We start from the raw sequence: 21,262 nt of genomic DNA on the forward strand, positions 1-21,262 counted from the left end.
AATTCAAAGCGCATAGTTGAAACTGTTTTAATAGATGCTGTTTTAACATTTGCGGTTTCCAATTTTTTCAAAACTCTCCGATGTAAAAATTAATTGATCTCTATTCCATTTTTGAGCGAAATTTTTTATTGATTTGGCTTGCATATGTTGTAGAAGCTCGTGCACTCTATCTACTGGTCAGAATTGTGTAAAAGTCATGAGGATGTTGTGCATTTTCAAATTCTAAAAAATCAATGAAACTGGGGGAAGACGGTGATCACACAACATTGCGTTAATTTTTTGACTCGGGAAGAATCTATTTCACCAAGAAAAACTTTGGCAACCAATTACATGAGCTCCTCAAGTGCGTCAGTTGTGTCCTCTTTAATCCAATATGATCGAGGAAATATTCTTAACTGCAACCTCCAAAAAAGGGCATTTGGTTTTTGTTCTACCCGTTATATAAACCATTATCCGATCACTATAAAACACTGAATAACATGTAAGAGTGGGTGGTTAATACACCTGTAAAATTAAAATACGCTGCCAGGAACTTTACACAAGTCTGTAAATACTCAGGTTTCTTTTTTTAAATTATCTTTTACCCCATCACTCTTACATCATTTTACCCCCCTCGGTAGCCCATTGCAGCCCAAAAAGATGTAAGAGTTTCTTTTAGGTTGTTTTCCTAAAAATCCTCCCATAATTTCTTTGATTTAATTCACCTAAGCTAGATGTGTTCTTTTTACGCGTTAAGTATGAAATAATTCGAGTAGTTCCAAAAAGAGTTATAGCTGCTGGCTATCTTTCTGTCAATCAAGAGTCATTTGATAGACCTAAATCAATTGAATGTCGCCAGCAGGGTAACTTAAAGCCGGTGATATAACAACTTCTGTTCATTTTGCGTCACTTTTAGCAGTAATTGTAAACCACTATGGTATTACGGATGTCATTATATTTATAACGACCTTATTGGAAGCAGGAAATAGTTATATCAATTTATATCAATTAGTAGAAATGGGCTTTCTTCGGAATTATTCTTTGTAAATTATGCTTTTTATTTGGGATATTTTGACGTAACTTTATAAATGTCATCAATTGAAGAAAAAAATTAAACCGGCAAATAAATTTTATTTTTGTGCAAAATTTTAGTTCAGCTATAATTTTTCAAAAATTTTATTTGAGAAAACAACTAAACTTTCGAGTGTTTTTTTTCAACTAAACAACTAAATTTTCAAGTTTTTAACAGTTAAAACAGCTCTAAATTAATCTTCAATTGTCTCCCAAAAAAACAATGGATTCTTCTCCAAAGCGGAAGCGAACACAATTTAGTCTGGGTCAGATCCAGATGCTAGAGGAATTGTTTGAGGAGAGCCACTACCCGGACTCTTTCGCCCGGAGAGAGGTGGGCCAGAGGGTACACTTGACTGAGGCCAAAATACAAGTCTGGTTCCAGAACAGACGAGCCAAGGTTTGTTCCAAAATCCAGTTTAGGTAAAATTGTAAAACCTGCTTTGGCTGAGATTATTCACCGTGTTAAATCAGAAATCAGATACCATTTGAGAGCAACTTTTCGAAGCTAAATGCAACAGAAATCGTTTTGAACTCAATTCTGTTTAAACCAGCAACTATTATTAAAACAGATTTGAACGAAAAACATTTTCAGTAGGCACAAAACTTTGACGAATAAAAAATTTGATTATATTTCAATCAGAATTCTCAATTGCAGCTCACGGAATAATAGCGATAACTTATCAATATGTTTACCCTCCCAGTAAGGAATTACTGCACATTTATTGAGTTTCATTGTTTACTTTGTGTTCACATTGACCTTAAATGAAATGTTCTCCGGAAAATTGAATTTCTCGTTTATTATTCAAAAGCTGTATCTTTGGTTTAATCACCTTTAACCCATAATTCCAGAAAAAAGTTTTCCCGTCCAGAACATAAATCGAGCTCCGAGCAGTGAAAATCGATATCATACGATGACGTTTTAGCCGATGTCAAAGAACCTAAGACAATTAAAAAAGACATAGCAAGACAAGTCCTGACGAACAATTTAAAGAATTTTCATTGACTAAACAAAAACTAGACCTAAAACCGACTATGAGTGAATTGGGAAAACCATTTCCAAAAAAATTCAGATGAAAAAAATTTAATAAAAAAACTAAAAATCAATGTCAAAATGCCTCATTTGGACAAAAAAACCACTAGCGAGAAGAGAAATTTGGAACCTTTTAGAAAAAAATCCGATCCAAAAAACCGGAAAAACAGAAAAAAAAACAAAGTGAAATTGCCGCATGTGAACAACAAACCAATAGCGAGAAAGCAAATTTTAGTTCAAACTCCGTTTTCTCACTCTACTTTGAAACTAGGGTGAAAAAATTTCAAGCCGAAAAACCACTCGCTTTTTCGCTCCAATTCTGTTTCGGTCTGACCAAAATCACTACTCGAATTTGGTTTCAAAAATCATGAAAATGTGTGAACAGATCTGAAGAAAGACAGCGCCCCAATACAATTCAAATTCTTTGAATTGTAAAAAAAATAGCTCTATATTCAATAGTAGTAATATAGTGAGCTACACTCCCCGGGGGGGTGAGGTCCCCCATGTATTAAGATAGGGTATAGCGTATTTTTCGGGATTTGGGTCCTCCCTAACTTATTAAGATAGGGAATGAATTAGCATGTATTAAGATTAGGCATAGCGGTCTTAATGTATTAAGATTAGGTATAGGTTGCATGTATTAAGATTAGGGTCCATGTATTAGGATTGGGTATAGCCGCCATGTATTAAGATTAGTTATAGCCGCCGACATGTATTAAGATTATGCGCCGACATGTATTAAGATTAGTAATAGCCGCCGACATGTATTGAGATTAGTTATAGCCGCGGACATGTATTGATTAGGTGCCGCCATGTATTAAGATAGGGTATAGGTTTTGTGTATGTATTTGTGCATGTACATTTTCTAGTAGTATAGTCGGTGCAAATGTGGGGGGTAGGTTCGGAGACGCTCCTGATAGGCTGAAATTTTGAGGGGAAAATATCAATGTTTGTGTAGTTATTACGTGTTTACTTGAGAACAATAGAATTGGCGTGGGTAATTAATTGCTGTAATTATGTGAGGGGTAATTATGTGACAGGTTGAATTTTGTTTACAAATTTTATGTTATTAAATTGTGAAATTAATTGGTGGGGGTTTTCAATTACCCTAGTTATCTGAGGGATATTTATGTGACATGTTGAATTTTTGTTTACAAATTTTAGGTCAATTGCAAAGATTGTTCCCCTAATTGTTTGAATCAATTGTGTAACAAATGTCTTTTGCGCGCTCATTAATTGGAAAAAAATCAATGATAGAAAAAAAATGAATTAAAATTGTATAAAATTACAGACACAGTATAAATGTAATAGAGAATACTAAAGAATTGTGCTATAGTAAAAGCATTTAAGTTATATGTTGAGTGGTGCTGTATGAATACCGTCAGACTGAACAATGCGCTTAGGGTAGAAATAGGACAGTCCCTTCTTTGTCTGCTCATACGTAGCAACACAATGGTTTATTGTTCTGAACCCTCTATTTGTTGAAGTAAGATTGATAATTTCATCCATCACACGTCGATATTTCTCCATCGGTCCATCTCCGTTCTCTTCTAGTGTTCTTTTATTGAGACCTTTACTGCTGAACTTGAATTTGTCAGACTGTGCATCGTAGCAACAATAAGTTTTGCTACAAAGACAAATCATTTCCGTACATCTGAATTCTTCCTTGAAAAGTCCTGGTTCCCGTTTATCATTCTTCTTATGCTTAGAACAACATGTTCTAGGGAAGAAATTTTGAATAGCATCTGCTTGGAAAGAGTCGTTACAGTCCTGCTTTCTCAATGCTTCCCATTCTTGTTTTTTAGCAGGTCGAATACAATCATACAAATTCTCATGAGCTAAGGCTAAATAGAGGGAATCTGTATCCATCTCTAACTCCTCGAATTTATCCACGTCGCAAAATCTGTCAAAGAAGTTATAGTAGAGCTCCAACATACGTAATTTAGCGTACTGAAGTATGAAGAATCCAACTATTATAGGTTCGCGGTGTTCAATTTTTGATTTTGCTAGCTCAACTTCGTAAAGCTCTTTTGAGACATTGTTCAACCGCTTAAACATTTTCCCATTGATTGCTTTGTGCGTCTTCTCATCGTTCAAATATTTGGTTTCTGTATGTTTGCTTCTGTCCATAATCTGATAACCGTAAGAGCCATTACCCAATAATTTCATAGTCTCAGCAACAACGCTGGAATCAGGATTTTCATCTCCACCTCTTCTAGCGTCTACCACTGACTGTACAAAGGTGTTGAAACATTTGCTCGGCGTGTACTGTACAAATCTATAAATTCTTGTACATTTCAGACCGAGGCTGATGTAGAAATTTAGTAGGGGAGTAATAATTGTTCCATTTTCCAGATTGAAACTTGAAATTAGCATTCGCTGAGGTTGCTTCAGTAAGTTGTTTTCGACAGCGTAATCTCTCATATAATCCCCAATATCAGCTCGACTAACGTTGAAATTTTTAAAAATAGGCGGGAAATTCGAAAACTTGTACTTCAAACCTGTGGGAACTTCCAAATCACACTGTACGTATCCAAACATCTCCCCATCTCTTATTTTAGCTAGTAAAGACTCTTGCTTCGAAAGTAATTTGAAAGGAAAGTTCTTTCTCACGTGATTTCTGACATTTTCTTCTTCTTTAACACTTTCCCACCATTTACACTCCCAGATTTCAACAATCTTATATCCTTTACTTTTTGAGTAATCTCTTCTCAATTCATCATGTTCTCTTTTTCTAATCCCTCTCTGTTTTTCCTCTTCCGAGAGACTTGCTTTAGCTTCCTGACAAAGACAGAAATGAAAGTAACAACCCATGGCTTCAAACACCGTATTACAATGTGTGCAAAATCCGTCTACGCTAAAACAATCAATCTTCTTCTGTTTTCCGGTTGTGTAGTAGCTCTCAATTTTACATTCGGAACGTTGTGATTGAAGATATAACATAACCATGTTCTCAAATGTTCGAGATCTGTTTGTTCGAGCCCTGAATTTTTGAGAATCTGTATCAAATTCCCATCGAGTGTAAAGTCCAGTGGGCATTTCTTGACACATTGAAAAAGGATAGAGTTGGCTAGCGTCAATACCTACGATAGACTTGCAAAGGTTTTCAGAGTTTCGTATGAAGATCTGATCAACTACTGCTTTTCTAGTAAAAACAATAGATGGACCACCAGTCATATCCTCACGTATTTTGTCATGTAAATCTTTGTCAGCTTCAACAAATGGAAAAAACTTGTGGTTTGTTGACTTGTGAAGACAGATATTAGCCAAGTTCGGAAGTGTACATCCGAGTTTTATCATATCGATACCCTTGTTGTGATAAAACTCCATCATTTTTTGCATTGCCTCCAGTGTTGGAACAACATCCTTGTTGTTGTACCACTTGACAAAATCTCTGAATGTAGCCATTTTTTCTTGCTCCCAGACCACTTTCAGGTAATTGTAATTGTCAATTCCAGATGGAGGAACATTTTTCAACCTCAACTTTTTTAATGACTCTTGTTGAGAAAATCCACTGTTAAGCAATTTAGTGAAATCAGTACATTCCTTCTCCAGTCGATTATAGTTTCTCAGTTTGCTAAAGAAATGGTCGTAAGGAGGGAGAAAAGTTGCATCGAGCTTTTCGGGAGAGTCAAACCACTCATAGGGGAAGAATTCTTTGGTCTCATTTGTCTTGTATGCTTTAAGGAAAGAATCAAGTGATGTAGCTCCACTGAGAAAGTTGAGGATATCGAGAAATTGTACATCACCAAACTTAAGAGAAACAAAGTGATTTGCTTTTTTAATAACAGTAGGTTGAATGTCGCGCTCATGAATGAGATAGGGTAGGAGATAGGACTTAATGAGATTTAAATCATATTTTCCACTATTGAATCCGAACACAGGTAAAGTGTTCACATAACGCTCAAAGTGCTGCTGTAAGTCCAAAAGCTGGTTCTTCTGCATTTGGAGAAATTGCGTAGACATATCAGCTTCATCATCTTCTTCGGTACGTTCATCTTCACACTCAAATGTTGAAGCGTTTTGATCCTTTTTTTAAATTAAATTTTGGCCAATTGCGTTAACTCGTGCTCTGATTACTGCTTCAATAGAGGAAAACTTTGTCCACATTTCAGTTTTACTTTTGTTTGCTAAGTCTTCAATAGCTTCAACAAAAGATATAATGAGAGCTTTCGGATCTTTATCGCATAGGAAGACAGGTTCATCAATTAAATTGGAGGAAATAGAGACAGAGATTGGTTCATGCTTTCCAATCCAAGTGGTTGTGTTTGTATCTTTTAATTGGTCGGAGGGTACACATATCGATTCAAAGTCAAAAATAGCCAAGTTCTTGAACAATTTTTGATCATCGTTGTAGGAAATTCCAAATCCGTCAAGCTTATCAAATAAGGTCTCGCGCAATGTATACACACTCTTTGGGTAAATATGCTGTACTCTATCTTTACACGTTTTAACATGGCGGTTGAAATTTCCCGCTTTCTGAATGAACGTATCGCAACTGGGACAACGGAATCGTTTAAAGAATGTGTTGATATCATCTACATAGCATATGTGGTTGTTGTAACGTAATAAATTAATATTTTTCTCATACATTTCAATACTTCTCCTCGCAAGTTCACCAACAAAATCTCCATCTACAATGTCAATATCGTAAATAAATATGTTGTGCTTTATCGCATTTTCAACAAATATATGATTGATCGATACCCCTCTGAAATTAATTGCGTCTTGTCCAGATTCGTGGAGGAATGCACTAAACAAATTTTTTGCATTGATCTCAAGCTCCGATGATCCATATAAGTGAACAGCTATAGCTCGGAATAAGCAAAGATAATCTTTGTAAGTCTCACCATAGCCATTCGATACGAGACAATTCACATCTGGTCGTCTGAGTAACTGTTCAGGAAGAACAGCATCGATACATCCCATTGGAATGGATTTTAGGAGAGCGCAAAATATTGTTACATTTGTAGTAAGAGCAAATCGCCATTTTGTATTCTCCCGCTCCTGAGCACACGTCTCTACTAAATCCATCTTTTCAATCCTGTCCTGAAGAGAGACTAAGTCTCCTTTGGAACAGAGTAGATGAGATTTCTCGAAGAAAGTGTTGTTCTCGTGAGCGTAGAAGTATCGATACTCCTCCGTATCCACATTTCTTAATATAAATCCTAGAGCTAAGTTGACTTTGGCTGCACAGTTGAGTTTTTCGAATACTTCTTTCAACTTTTTATTAATTTCACGAGGATCGAGCTTGGACAGCTTGAAGTTGAAGACTTGATGTCTTCAATTTTCCATCTCAGTATCGTCAAAAAAGTGCTGGCAAGCACTAAGTTCTTGTTGTAGCTGCTCGTTGTCCTTTTCCAGCTCCTCTGATTCTAGAACTTCTTTAAGCTTTTCACTCGATTTTGTTCCAACTTTTGTTGAAGTTCGATGCTTTCTCCTCTTGTGTTGTTGAAGAGAATAGAAACTCGGAAACTCCTCCAAGCATACAGTACACATAGTGCTTAGCTTTGTATCCTTAGGAGCGTGATGCTTAGCAATGTGGTAATTCATGTCTTCTTTCTTCTTTGTACTGAAATGTGGACATTTGGGACAAAATAGAGTCCCACTATCACAAGGCTGCTTGTGTCTTGCCATATTCTTCTTCACCACCATTTTGTTGCACTTTGTGCATTTCACTGGGAGATTTCTATCGAGAGAAGGCATTGTTTTGGTACAAGATGAAACAAATTCGGGTATTGTGACGAGCAACTAATTGTGACAATAACAAAGTGAGAATGAAAGAAATTATTTTTGTACATTTAGGGAACGCAGCTATGACGCATCACTCCATATATGGAAATTTATCATTTCCATTTTAAGAAGCTTGTTGTCATAACCAAACATTCTAGAACATAATGAATAAACCAATCAGATTCTTCCATTTACAAATACCTTTAATAATTAAGAACATTCTTTTTAAATGTGTGACTTCATTCCTTGGAGTAAACTCAAAAATAGCAAATCATTCTTATATATCTTCTTAATCATTTCTTTTACATTTTATATAAGTTTTCATATTTCATCCAGCCATAATCCAAAAACAGACTCACAACAAATTCAAACAAATTGTTCCAATCTTAACAAACTCTGTGATTCAAATTTGTGTCTATCCGCAATTGACAGAATTCGGTGCTTGCAAACAAATCTAGTCCTATTGAAAATTGAAATTAGCACATGAATGTTAAACAATCTTTACAACAATGTTAAAGATGTCGAAAACAAATATTCATCCATCCTTCACGAACAAATTTTTACTTTACAACTTAACGTTATTGTCTTGGAACCTCTCAACCAATCAAAATCCCGTGTTAAAGAAATTATTCTGAAGGTTAACGATTTTATTTTGTGTAATTGTTTCTTAATTTTAATTTTCTTTTACATAAACAGAGTATTGCGTGAAATTTTGCTCATTTGCGAAAAATATTAATCAAAAATCATTTACAGTTGTTGGAAAAAAAATATAAGAGGAAAGAAGGAATTGCCGATGCTTACAAAGTTGACGAGATTGATGTTGATTCCTATTTTTTCTACAATTTCTTGGACATTTGCGTTCAGAATGACAGAATAATCCGATTTAGTAAAGGATTCGAATATGCAACAATTTCCATTAAAAAATTCAAATATGATGATTATATAACGAAACAATCTTGTGATTTATCGTCAGAGCTACACATTAACAAGTACGAAATTTTAATTATTTTGAATTCTGTTCCCGAAATTTTAGAACAGTACAGAAATCTAGCACAAGCGAACTGTATTCCAATTCCTGACCCAATAGCAATCACTTCATCTGTACAAAGCGCGTTGTTTTTTCATTATTATACAGATTACAATTCTGAAGGAGTAAAAATTCGATTTGGAATTCGGCTCCCAAATATATATATAAAAAGTTCTGTTCCAAAAATGGAATACTTTCCGAGATTGATTTAAAATTTAACGAAGTTGAACAAATTTATCAGAGCTTAACATTTTTGGTAAATTATGTCACTTCGTTCCCAATGAGCTATCCTTATTTAGTAAACAAGTAGTCATATCATGTGATACATGTATTATTCAAAAACCACATTTGGTTTCTATTCACGCATTGATGTTCCTGCTTTGTATACGAGCATCATTTTATAACAAATTCTTCCATATTTGGATACATTAAATGATTTCCATTTCCTGTTTCGGTTACTAACGTCAGTTTTTCTACAAAATATTTCCTTCTTTGGTTATTTTGTTCTTATTGGACGGAATTCACTATAAATAGGAGCGACAAAGTTAGACTTCATCATTCTCTTTCATTTCCTCAAAATTAATTTCACCTCTGTTCCTCATCGTCCTGCTAACAATTCTTCAAAACTTTATACAATTGAGTTCCTACATTCACATTCTTCTTATCTACAGATCTTACTTCAGTTGTAACGTTTATCTGTTTCTAACTTAGATATTCTTTTTGTCCTACTATAAAGTGAAATTTGTTGTTTTCTAACTTACTCTCTACTTGACGGTTTTCAATACGTTCATTTACAAACTGCTTTTGTTTCTAGAAAATCCACTTCTATCAACTCATCTGAACAAAATGGAGTTTACTGTGCAAAACAACAGTCTTGTGTACTCATCTTCCTTCACTGAGGAGACTGCTCGGATAAGTATTAAAGACTTATCAAACGGTTTATATGAGTCTGTAATGACTTTACCCATCACTGTGTGGCATATTATTGAACACCAGCGACAACAGTTCGACACCTATCATCAGGGTCAGGTTCCAATTACGGAGAATCAGCTTGGAACTCAAGCGATGGGACATGAAGTTGCTGTTATTAGTGGGCACCACTATTCCCACGTTGCTGGGACAGAATTTCCACCTACCTACGTCGCTGGCAACATTCAATATACTTTCCCTTGGGAAGAAGGGCAAATTCCCAACTCTTGGTTGTCTAGCCCGGATGTAAATCAAGTTTTGAGTTCAGTGGAGGAGTCAGGGAATTTGCTTCAAACTGTGTCAAGCTTTGATGGGAGCGAGCTAAGTGTTGATACTAGCACTTGGACAGCAAATGAACAGCAGAACTTTGATCCGGCACAGTACTATGGTTCTACTGATATGTCGACTACTCCATCAATGACAACACCTTCCATAGAGGATGGAACGGCGCACAATCCAATTTTGCTGACTGATGAAATTTCAACAACTTCAATCAGCGTTCAACCAACTGATCCTCCAGTAATATTTGAACGTTCTAGACCTTTTGGGAATGAGATTCAAAACTTACCAGAGTATGTTGTGAGAACTCTGTTTGAATAAGTTCGAGTTGGTACAATTTTGCAGCTTCATTTGTAATCGATCTTAACGGAAAAGTTGTATGTTGATTTATACATTTTCCTGGTGATGTATTTAAACATTCTTTATAATATAATTTTTCTCATGTGAGCTTTCTTTTCTAAACCAGTTCACAAGGATATAATCAAACAAAATTTTGAATTTTGAAACTTCGTTACAAAACTTGATATTTAACGGAAATAGCATTATCAAAACTCGACATTTAACAAAAATTTTTGATCAAAAATTTGATATTTAGGAAAAAAAACTGAGCAGAAATTTGATTTCTAAGAAAAAAACCTGTATGAAAACTCGATTTTTAAGTTGTTATAGAAAAAGAAAACTTGTCATTTTACAAATTAAAAAAACTGTTCCTTATTTGCGTTAAATTATACCGTAAACTGGTGAAAATCAAGAAAAAATTTGCGCTTTATTGTATCCAATTGGAAACTGTTTTTTGATATTTAAACAAAAAGATTGAATGAAAACTCGACATTTAACAAAAATTTCGTTGAAAAAACTCGACTTTTATTAAAATAAATTGTTCCAAAACCCAACAGTTAACAAAAATTTTTGTGAGAAAACTCGACTTTTAAAAGAATAATTTGTTACAAAACTTGACATTTAACAGATTAGAGGTATCAAATTAAACATTTAAGAAAAAGATTGTATAAAATGAGAAATTGAATTTTATTAATTTTTAAACAAAATATAAAACTGATACTATGTAAATAATTGTGATGCATTTACAAATTTATTACTTTCTAATTTCAAGATATAACAGAGAATTATCAAATAAGCCATGGCCGTCTAACAAACAGTCAACAATTTTTATCAATTCACCCTCATATTTTGAGTTTCTAAGAGATTGAATTCTGTTCAGAAAAGAAGATCACATTGTTTGTGTGCTTACATTTCTTTGTTCAGCGCGCAGTAGATGTCTCTTGAACTTCTTTCTACTCAATCTTTTTTTAGACACACTAGGTAACTTCTCAACATATTTGTTCTCATAATTGTGTTGTACTGCTCTGTCTAACTGAGTAAAGACAAGTCCCGATTCTTCCAAAATATTGCCAAAAAATTGATGTTTATATAATGTATATAAACAATCAACTGTCTGATATAAATAGGAGAGATCTTCCAGTTTTTGAAGCAAGTCTCCGATGGAGAAAGAAATGAGAACAATGTGATATCGACAGGTTTTCAGGGGACAGAAACTGTTGTGTGAAGCAACAACATATTCACTTGTAAGAATATATGGTCTATAATCTTTGACAGATACAGATATAAACAACGCCTTTTCACACAATTTTTTGTAAAAGTGTGGTAAAACCTGACACATAACTGCTGCCATTCTGTAATATTATTTAGTTCTAAAGAAATTGATTTCCTTATTTGAACTTAAATTCCAAATAAGGAAACTAACTTATTTATTATAAATAAAACCAAATTCCAAATAAGGAAATCAACTTATAAATCATAAAAGTATTCAAATTCCAAATTAGGAAACCAATGAAATTGTTATGTGCAATTTAAAATCTCATTTGAACTATGAATTAATTCAAGAAACAGCGGATTAAGAAATTTCGATGTTTTACTTGTTCAAAATATTTTCGTCACTACTTCTCTCTAATGCAACACAGACGTGCTAAACACAAAGACTCTTTTTCTATAATGATTCAAAAGTTTTCTTTATTGAAAATTTCTGATTAGAAATCCTTTTAAGGAAGAATTCTAAATAGACACATTTTTCTCTTCCTTTTTAGGAAATTGTGCGAAAACAATGATGTCATTAGCATAAAAGGAAATTCAGCGTCGTAGAGGCCCTTAATTTTTTAAGCAAATCATTTAATCAACTTCTCGCAGCTTACTCAAGTTACGTAAATGTCTCTCTCCAAAGTATCTCCTTGTTACTCGAGCGCTCCATCAATGTTTACAGATTCACAACCTAAATTGGTACTGATTCCGTCCCATTTTATATTGACTTTGGTTCTCATCCAAACAGATTTAGGAGATTTACTGTGTCCCAAATATTTAGAAATGGACAAAATTACTCGGAACCAACTTTTCAAGTCTTTAAAAAAGATATATGTGGAACATTTGAAAAGTACCAACAACTGAGAATTGGAGATTACGAATTCAAGAAGTTTTGTCTTCTGAGGAACGATCTGCTGAATGGAGACTGGGAAATTCGAGAAAATCCAGCTCAATTTGAGAAGAACCCAAAAATGGAAGACGTGCTGCAACAATGTTACAAAGCAGGAGAGATCAGCATTGGAAAAAATCGAAGACTCTACGTTACCTTTATACAGTACGTTCAGGACAATCCAGCTTCAGTTTATGTCCAGATCCGACTATTTTGTCGCAAAGAGAGCAATGAGTTCAAGCAAGTGACTTACGTCAGCTATAAAATGGAAGAATTCAAGGAACTCATTGAAAATCTTAAAGACTTCTCTAATATTGAACAATGTACATTTCAATATCTACTGCTGCGCAATATTATGATGTGTTTTTTGTATTGAATGATGAATATTTGGTGATTATATGTATTTGACTTTCAGTAATCATTTTTTCATTTGAAAATTTTTTCTTCTTAGAATGAGTTGGGATATTGGATGCTCTAGAAACATTTTCTTAAGTCTCAGAGATAAATCAAAAGTTTTTCACGTCAGGTTACATCACGAGCTTAAAAGGTATTCACATACAGTTCTTGAAGCGCAAAATTTTCCCAATTTGGATAATTTAGACGTAGAGTCCCAAATTTCTGAATTCAAGTGGGTTATTCATAATGGGCTGCGCAGAACAACTCTAACATATCGTTCTGACAAACAAGAAATTTCCATTTCTCAACATCGCTGGAACGGATATCAGTGGAGTTTTCTTACAAAGATTGATTTGAAAAAAGAGGAGTATAAAAATCTAGTAGATCATCTACCAACACTTCTTTCCTATATAGAAAATTACCAAAAGACTTGCATTATTTTGGACGAAACAACTCAGAGTTAATGAATATTGTTACTCTGGTAAACATTTTCAATTGTTACGGAAGCATTTTTTCAATGTTCCCTACGAACGAAAAACGTAAAAACTGTTTTCTCGCAGCGTGTAAAATTTGGGACCGAAATGTCGATCTGGACGAAATTGATCAAAAGTTTCCTCACGGAGGAAGAATTGGATATGGAAACTCTCTTTTGGACTTTTTCTTAGCTAGATCAAAAATTTTTCGTCTACATGCAATTTTACATGATTCTGCTGGAGCTGTGAAAACAACAACAGACGAAGGACCAGGTTATTGTTACATGCTGCCGCAATTACCCAGCTCCTGTCTTCTAGGTCATATAACTGGATTATTCTTTTGTCTCTACATCAAAGTTTGTCATCCTCATATTTTTAAAATACTAGATTGTTAATCATTTGTCAATTATCTCAGCTAAAAAGAGGATGACTCTCGTTGTGTTTGATATTGAGTGCTTGGAGGGAACAGTTGTCAAGGAGCTGGGAATTTTCAAGGACGGAATTGTGTTAGGATATACATTCCTCCCACCGAATGACTACAAGCCAACATTTCAAGCAAAGTGGAACAAAAAGAATTTACATGGAATAAACTGGAATAATGGAATAGTTGATTACTCAGATCTTCCAACCATAATTCATCAACATTGTTCTCCTACAACCGAATACTTTGCCAAAGGATTGGAGAAATGTAAAATCCTATCCAATTATTTGTGTAAGGATGTGGAAAATTTGGACGATTTTGGATGTCCAAAAGCCTCTAAGTTGATTTCCAACGAAGATACAATCTGGGAAAGTAGTAACTACCCCTACCGACACAAGAAAACATTGCACTGTGCAGAGAAGAAAGCTTATGCTTATGGAACTTGGGTTCTTAATTTTTTTGACAAAATTTAATATTTGTAAAAATTTTTATATACTTTGATTGTAATGTATCATATTGCCTTTTAATTAATTTTTAAAATCATTTTTTTCGCCTACAAAACATAGAAAAGTTGCTTCAAAAATGAGAAAGTTGAACAAATTTTCTCCTAGCGTTACACAGTTATTCTTCATTTCAATTCTGTCGTTTTTCTTAATTTTGAATTTATTCTCCTTTTTTATGCTTTCTGTTATTAATTCCTGTGAAGAGACAGTGTTTTGGCTGTCGCTGTTGTTTGTTTCTTTTTTATGTTTAGAAGCTTATCTCATTTTTTTATTTATTTACATCACAATTCAGTTGAAACATTTTCTCTATCGTCTCAATGATTACGTTTAAATGACTGAGCATACAGATAAAGGATTAAATTTGGGTAATTTTGTCTTTGATGATAATAATCAGGAACGACAATCATGGAAATGTTTTGGACAGACTTTTAATAGGTCTCTAGTCGTTTTTCTGTCCCAATTTTTTGTTATACTCGTAATTCTGGTCTGTTGTACAGTACGAATAACATTGGCTACAACGTGTAAAGAAACAACAGTTTGGATTGCAATCCTTTCTAGTACAGTTGGTTATATTTTACCTTCACCTAAATTATGAACAAGATAATTTCCACAAAAGAATGAATTTTTATTTCATTGGTTGGTCCAAGCGGGTCTGGGAAATCTCATCTTATACATGAATGGTTAACAATTGGAACTTTTCAACCAGAGTTCGACAAAATTTACTACTTCTATCAACATTATCAATCTCTTTATGGTTTAATGTCTAAAGATGTTAAAAATATTGAGTTCATAGAAGGAGTTGACTTTGAGTTTATTCAAAATCTCCCAAATAACGGAACAAAGTATCTGTTAATTTTTGACGACTCTTGTGAGGAGATTTCCAGCTCTAAAGATTTCGTTAAAATTGCAACAGCTGGAAGACATAAAGGACTCAGCACAATATACATCAAACACAATTTATTTCATCAGAGTAGATTAGGAAGATATAGAGTTACAAAATACTCATATCGTCTTGTTCAAATCTCCTAGAGATGTACTGCAAATAAACACTCTGAGCCAACAGTTGGGATTAGGTTCACAATTAAAAGATTGGTATACCAAAGCAACTTCTATTCCTTATGGTCATTTACTTATTGATTAAACTCCCAAAACAGTCGACTCTCTTCGATTTTGTACAAATAGTGGATCGATTCCTTCAATTTTTTTCCTTCCACAACATAAACAGCAGACCACATTTTTGAGTGATGAGCACACAACATCTCTCTACTCTGACAACGTTCCAAAGTTATTCCCGGAACTTCAAAAGAACTTACCTAAAAAATTGTCTGAAAGAATTTATTCAGTTCCTAAACGAGTGCATCGTAAACATGCTCAGAGGAGAACTGCAAGATATTCAAAAACGAGACGTAAAAAAGTATCAAGACGAAATTCATCAGCTTATTCTAAAAAGAACTGGAATAAATAAAAGAAGAGCAGTTTTAAGTTCAAGGAAAGGAATAGAACTTATATCAATTCTAACTCCGTCTATCATTAACCGTCTTTCTTGAAATGGAACAGTTTGTTCGGATTCCTCGACAGCTTTACGAACAAAAATTCAAATTACATGTGCATAAATTGGACGAGAGTGAGGAAAAAGTTAACTTCGTTCCACAAAATTTAGATTCTCTTCACAAGGACATCAACACTAACACAAAATCATTCAAAAACGAGTCAGTTGTAGATCAAATACTCAAAAGTCCTCAAATCAAGCTGTCCCTCAGTGACTCCATTTTACTGGATGGAAGAGATACAAATGTAGCATTTACCGATTTTATTTACGCATTGAAGAGGAAAAATATTGCATTTCCTGATATATATTACACAATACTTGATGCTACAGGGATAAGTCCGAGCAAAATTGTAAACAAGGATGCCAAAAGCAAAGACAGAGGGAGTTGGATCCCTTTCAAAATCTGAAAAAGCGAAACTTCAACGATTATACAAAGAAGGAAAAGCTGCATTTGGATCGGTTAGAAATCTTCAAAAAGCGAGCGGTTTATCAAGAGGCAAGGTTATTTCCTTTCTCCACACTAAAAATTCCTATACAAAATACCGTCAAGCAAATCGACATTTTAGACGATTACCTGCATTTGCAAAGCGGATAAATGAAATTTGGTGTCTTGATTTAGCTTTTATGGACAAATTGTCAGAGTTTAATAACGGAGTAAAGTATTTATTAATCTGCGTTGATGTATTTTCTCGTTTTGTCCGTGTTCAACCAATGAAATCAAAGTATTCTACAGATGCTGTAGCAGCTTTCAAAAAATGCTACGAAAAAACAACATCCCACAAAAACGTCAGGTTACATCACGAGCTTAAAAGGTATTCACATACAGTTCTTGAAGCGCAAAATTTTCCCAATTTGGATAATTTAGACGTAGAGTCCCAAATTTCTGAATTCAAGTGGGTTATTCATAATGGGCTGCGCAGAACAACTCTAACATATCGTTCTGACAAACAAGAAATTTCCATTTCTCAACATCGCTGGAACGGATATCAGTGGAGTGTTCTTACAAAGATTGATTTGAAAAAAGAGGAGTATAAAAATCTAGTAGATCATCTACCAACACCTCTTTCCTATATAGAAAATTACAAAAAGACTTGCATTATTTTGGACGAAACAACTCAGAGTTAATGAATATTGTTACTCTGGTAAACATTTTCAATTGTTACGGAAGCATTTTTTCAATGTTCCCTACGAACGAAAAACGTAAAAACTGTTTTCTCGCAGCGTGTAAAATTTGGGACCGAAATGTCGATCTGGACGAAATTGATCAAAAGTTTCCTCACGGAGGAAGAATTGGATATGGAAACTCTCTTTTGGACTTTTTCTTAGCTAGATCAAAAATTTTTCGTCTACATGCAATTTTACATGATTCTGCTGGAGCTGTGAAAACAACAACAGACGAAGGACCAGGTTATTGTTACATGCTGCCGCAATTACCCAGCTCCTGTCTTCTAGGTCATATAACTGGATTATTCTTTTGTCTCTACATCAAAGTTTGTCATCCTCATATTTTTAAAATACTAGATTGTTAATCATTTGTCAATTATCTCAGCTAAAAAGAGGATGACTCTCGTTGTGTTTGATATTGAGTGCTTGGAGGGAACAGTTGTCAAGGAGCTGGGAATTTTCAAGGACGGAATTGTGTTAGGATATACATTCCTCCCACCGAATGACTACAAGCCAACATTTCAAGCAAAGTGGAACAAAAAGAATTTACATGGAATAAACTGGAATAATGGAAAAGTTGATTACTCAGATCTTCCAACCATAATTCATCAACATTGTTCTCCTACAACCGAATACTTTGCCAAAGGATTGGAGAAATGTAAAATCCTATCCAATTATTTGTGTAAGGATGTGGAAAATTTGGACGATTTTGGATGTCCAAAAGCCTCTAAGTTGATTTCCAACGAAGATACAATCTGGGAAAGTAGTAACTACCCCTACCGACACAAGAAAACATTGCACTGTGCAGAGAAGAAAGCTTATGCTTATGGAACTTGGGTTCTTAATTTTTTTGACAAAATTTAATATTTGTAAAAATTTTTATATACTTTGATTGTAATGTATCATATTGTCTTTTAATTAATTTTTAAAATCATTTTTTTCGCCTACAAAACATAGAAAAGTTGCTTCAAAAATGAGAAAGTTGAACAAATTTTGTCCTATCGTTACACAGTTATTCTTCATTTCAATTCTGTCGTTTTTCTTAATTTTGAATTTATTCTCCTTTTTTATGCTTTCTGTTATTAATTCCTGTGAAGAGACAGTGTTTTGGCTGTCGCTGTTGTTTGTTTCTTTTTTATGTTTAGAAGCTTATCTCATTTTTTTTATTTATTTACATCACAATTCAGTTGAAACATTTTCTCTATCGTCTCAATGATTACGTTTAAATGACTGAGCATACAGATAAAGGATTAAATTTGGGTAATTTTGTCTTTGATGATAATAATCAGGAACGACAATCATGGAAATGTTTTGAACAGACTTGTAATAGGTCTCTAGTCGTTTTTCTGTCCCAATTTTTTGTTATACTCGTAATTCTGGTCTGTTGTACAGTACGAATAACATTGGCTACAACGTGTGAAGAAACAACAGTTTGGATTGCAATCCTTTCTAGTACAGTTGGTTGTATTTTACCTTCACCTAAATTATGAACAAGATAATTTCCACAAAAGAATGAATTTTTATTTCATTGGTTGGTCCAAGCGGATCTGGGAAATCTCATCTTATACATGAATAGTTAACAATTGGAACTTTTCAACCAGAGTTCGACAAAATTTACTACTTCTATCAACATTATCAATCTCTTTATGGTTTAATGTCTAAAGATGTTAAAAATATTGAGTTCATAGAAGGAGTTGACATTGAGTTTATTCAAAACCTCCCAAATAACGGAACAAAGTATCTGTTAATTTTTGACGACTCTTGTGAGGAGATTTACAGCTCTAAAGATTTCGTTAAAATTGCAACAGCTGGAAGACATAAAGGACTCAGCACAATATACATCAAACACAATTTATTTCATCAGAGTAGATTAGGAAGATATAGAGTTACAAAATACTCATATCGTCTTGTTCAAATCTCCTAGAGATGTACTGCAAATAAACACTCTGAGCCAACAGTTGGGATTAGGTTCACAATTAAAAGATTGGTATACCAAAGCAACTTCTATTCCTTATGGTCATTTACTTATTGATTAAACTCCCAAAACAGTCGACTCTCTTCGATTTTGTACAAATAGTGGATCGATTCCTTCAATTTTTTTCCTTCCACAACATAAACAGCAGACCACATTTTTTAGTGATGAGCACACAACATCTCTCTACTCTGACAACGTTCCAAAGTTATTCCCGGAACTTCAAAAGAACTTACCTAAAAAATTGTCTGAAAGAATTTATTCAGTTCCTAAACGAGTGCATCGTAAACATGCTCAGAGGAGAACTGCAAGATAATCAAAAACGAGACGTAAAAAAGTATCAAGACGAAATTCATCAGCTTATTCTAAAAAGAACTGGAATAAATAAAAGAAGAGCAGTTTTAAGTTCAAGGAAAGGAATAGAACTTATATCAATTCTAACTCCGTCTATCATTAACCGTCTTTCTTGAAATGGAACAGTTTGTTCTGATTCCTCGACAGCTTTACGAAAAAAAATTCAAATTACATAAGTATAAATTGGACGAGAGTGAGGAAAAAGTTAACTTCGTTCCACAAAATTTAGATTCTCTTCACAAGGACATCAACACTAACACAAAATCATTCAAAAACGAGTCAGTTGTAGATCAAATACTCAAAAGTCCTCAAATCAAGCTGTCCCTCAGTGACTCCATTTTACTGGATGGAAGAGATACAAATGTAGCATTTACCGATTTTATTTACGCATTGAAGAGGAAAAATATTGCATGTCCTGATATATATTACACAATACTTGATGCTACAGGGATAAGTCCGAGCAAAATTGTAAACAAGGATGCCAAAAGCAAAGACAGAGGGAGTTGGATCCCTTTCAAAATCTGAAAAAGCGAAACTTCAACGATTATACAAAGAAGGAAAAGCTGCATTTGGATCGGTTAGAAATCTTCAAAAAGCGAGCGGTTTATCAAGAGGCAAGGTTATTTCCTTTCTCCACACTAAAAATTCCTATACAAAATACCGTCAAGCAAATCGACATTTTAGACGATTACCTGCATTTGCAAAGCGGATAAATGAAATTTGGTATCTTGATTTAGCTTTTATGGACAAATTGTCAGAGTTTAATAACGGAGTAAAGTATTTATTAATCTGCGTTGATGTATTTTCTCGTTTTGTCCGTGTTCAACCAATGAAATCAAAGTATTCTACAGATGCTGTAGCAGCTTTCAAAAAAATGCTACGAAAAAACAACATCCCACAAAAAGTATGGGTTGATCAAGGAACAGAGTTTGGTGGCGAATTTCGGAAATTTTGTGGAGAAAAGAAAATTAAAATTTATTCAACGAGAAGTGAAACAAAAGCTGCCGTAGCTGAGAGAGCTATCAGATCTTTGAAAAACATTATTTATCGCTTCATGGAAGAAAACGGGCATAAGTACCTTGTAAAAATGGGATCTTTCCTAAATACAATGAATAGTAGAGTAAATAGATCTACAGGTAAAGCTCCAAAGGAAGTAAAAAACAAAGACTTTTTATCAATTTTTTACAAAAATCCGATCAGACAATACAAAAAAACTCGGTTTAAAGTAGGGGATAAAGTACGAATTTCGAAATACGATATTCCTTTTAGAAAAGGATACAAGTCACAGTTCACGAGTGAAATCTTTGAAATTGTTAAGATTGCTACGTACAAACCTCCAACATACAACCTCAAGGGAGAGCAGGGTGATGAAATACTAGGAAAATTTTATGAACAAGAGCTCTCAAAGTGTATCATTTAGTGATGAACTCTTTTACGGTAGAGCTGGTTTCCAACGCATCCTTTGATTGTTATCCAAATAATACATTGAGTTCTTTTACCAATTTCCTTCCCGAACAGATTAACCTTGAAGGAGAATGGGAGGTGGCAATAACCGAACTATCATATCTATCTTTGTACCAGAATATTACAGATGGAAAATTTTTCCATCTAGATGCTGCAACTCCAGATACAAAACCTTCCGATTATTATACAATTGATGCAGGACTATATCCATCAATATCTGATATTGTGAACGAAATGAACAAACAAATTCAGGAAAGAGAAAAGTATGAGAAAACCCCAATCAAATTAAATGTCAACAGAATTACACAGAGAATATCCCTAAGCCTTCCTAAAGAAAACTCGTTACTAGTCACCTTCAGTACTGATCTCTGTCACGTATTTGGGTGTGAGGAA

At 34.1% G+C, this 21,262-nt stretch overlaps 1 protein-coding gene across 1 annotated transcript in view; it reads left to right on the plus strand.

Moving 5' to 3' along the window:
- Positions 1-1,205: 1,205 nt before the first annotated feature.
- Positions 1,206-21,262, plus strand: part of LOC142351923 (paired box protein Pax-3-like) — a 30,288-nt gene continuing 10,231 nt past the window's right edge. Inside the window, exon 1 of the mRNA XM_075404179.1 lies at positions 1,206-1,450. Coding sequence (XP_075260294.1) covers positions 1,274-1,450 — 177 coding nt within the window. The 5' untranslated portion in view covers positions 1,206-1,273. The remainder of the gene's footprint in view (positions 1,451-21,262) is intronic.

Source organism: Convolutriloba macropyga, chromosome 13, assembly GCF_964194025.1.
Source record: "Convolutriloba macropyga chromosome 13, txConMacr16.3, whole genome shotgun sequence".
NCBI classification, from domain to species: domain Eukaryota; kingdom Metazoa; phylum Xenacoelomorpha; order Acoela; family Convolutidae; genus Convolutriloba; species Convolutriloba macropyga.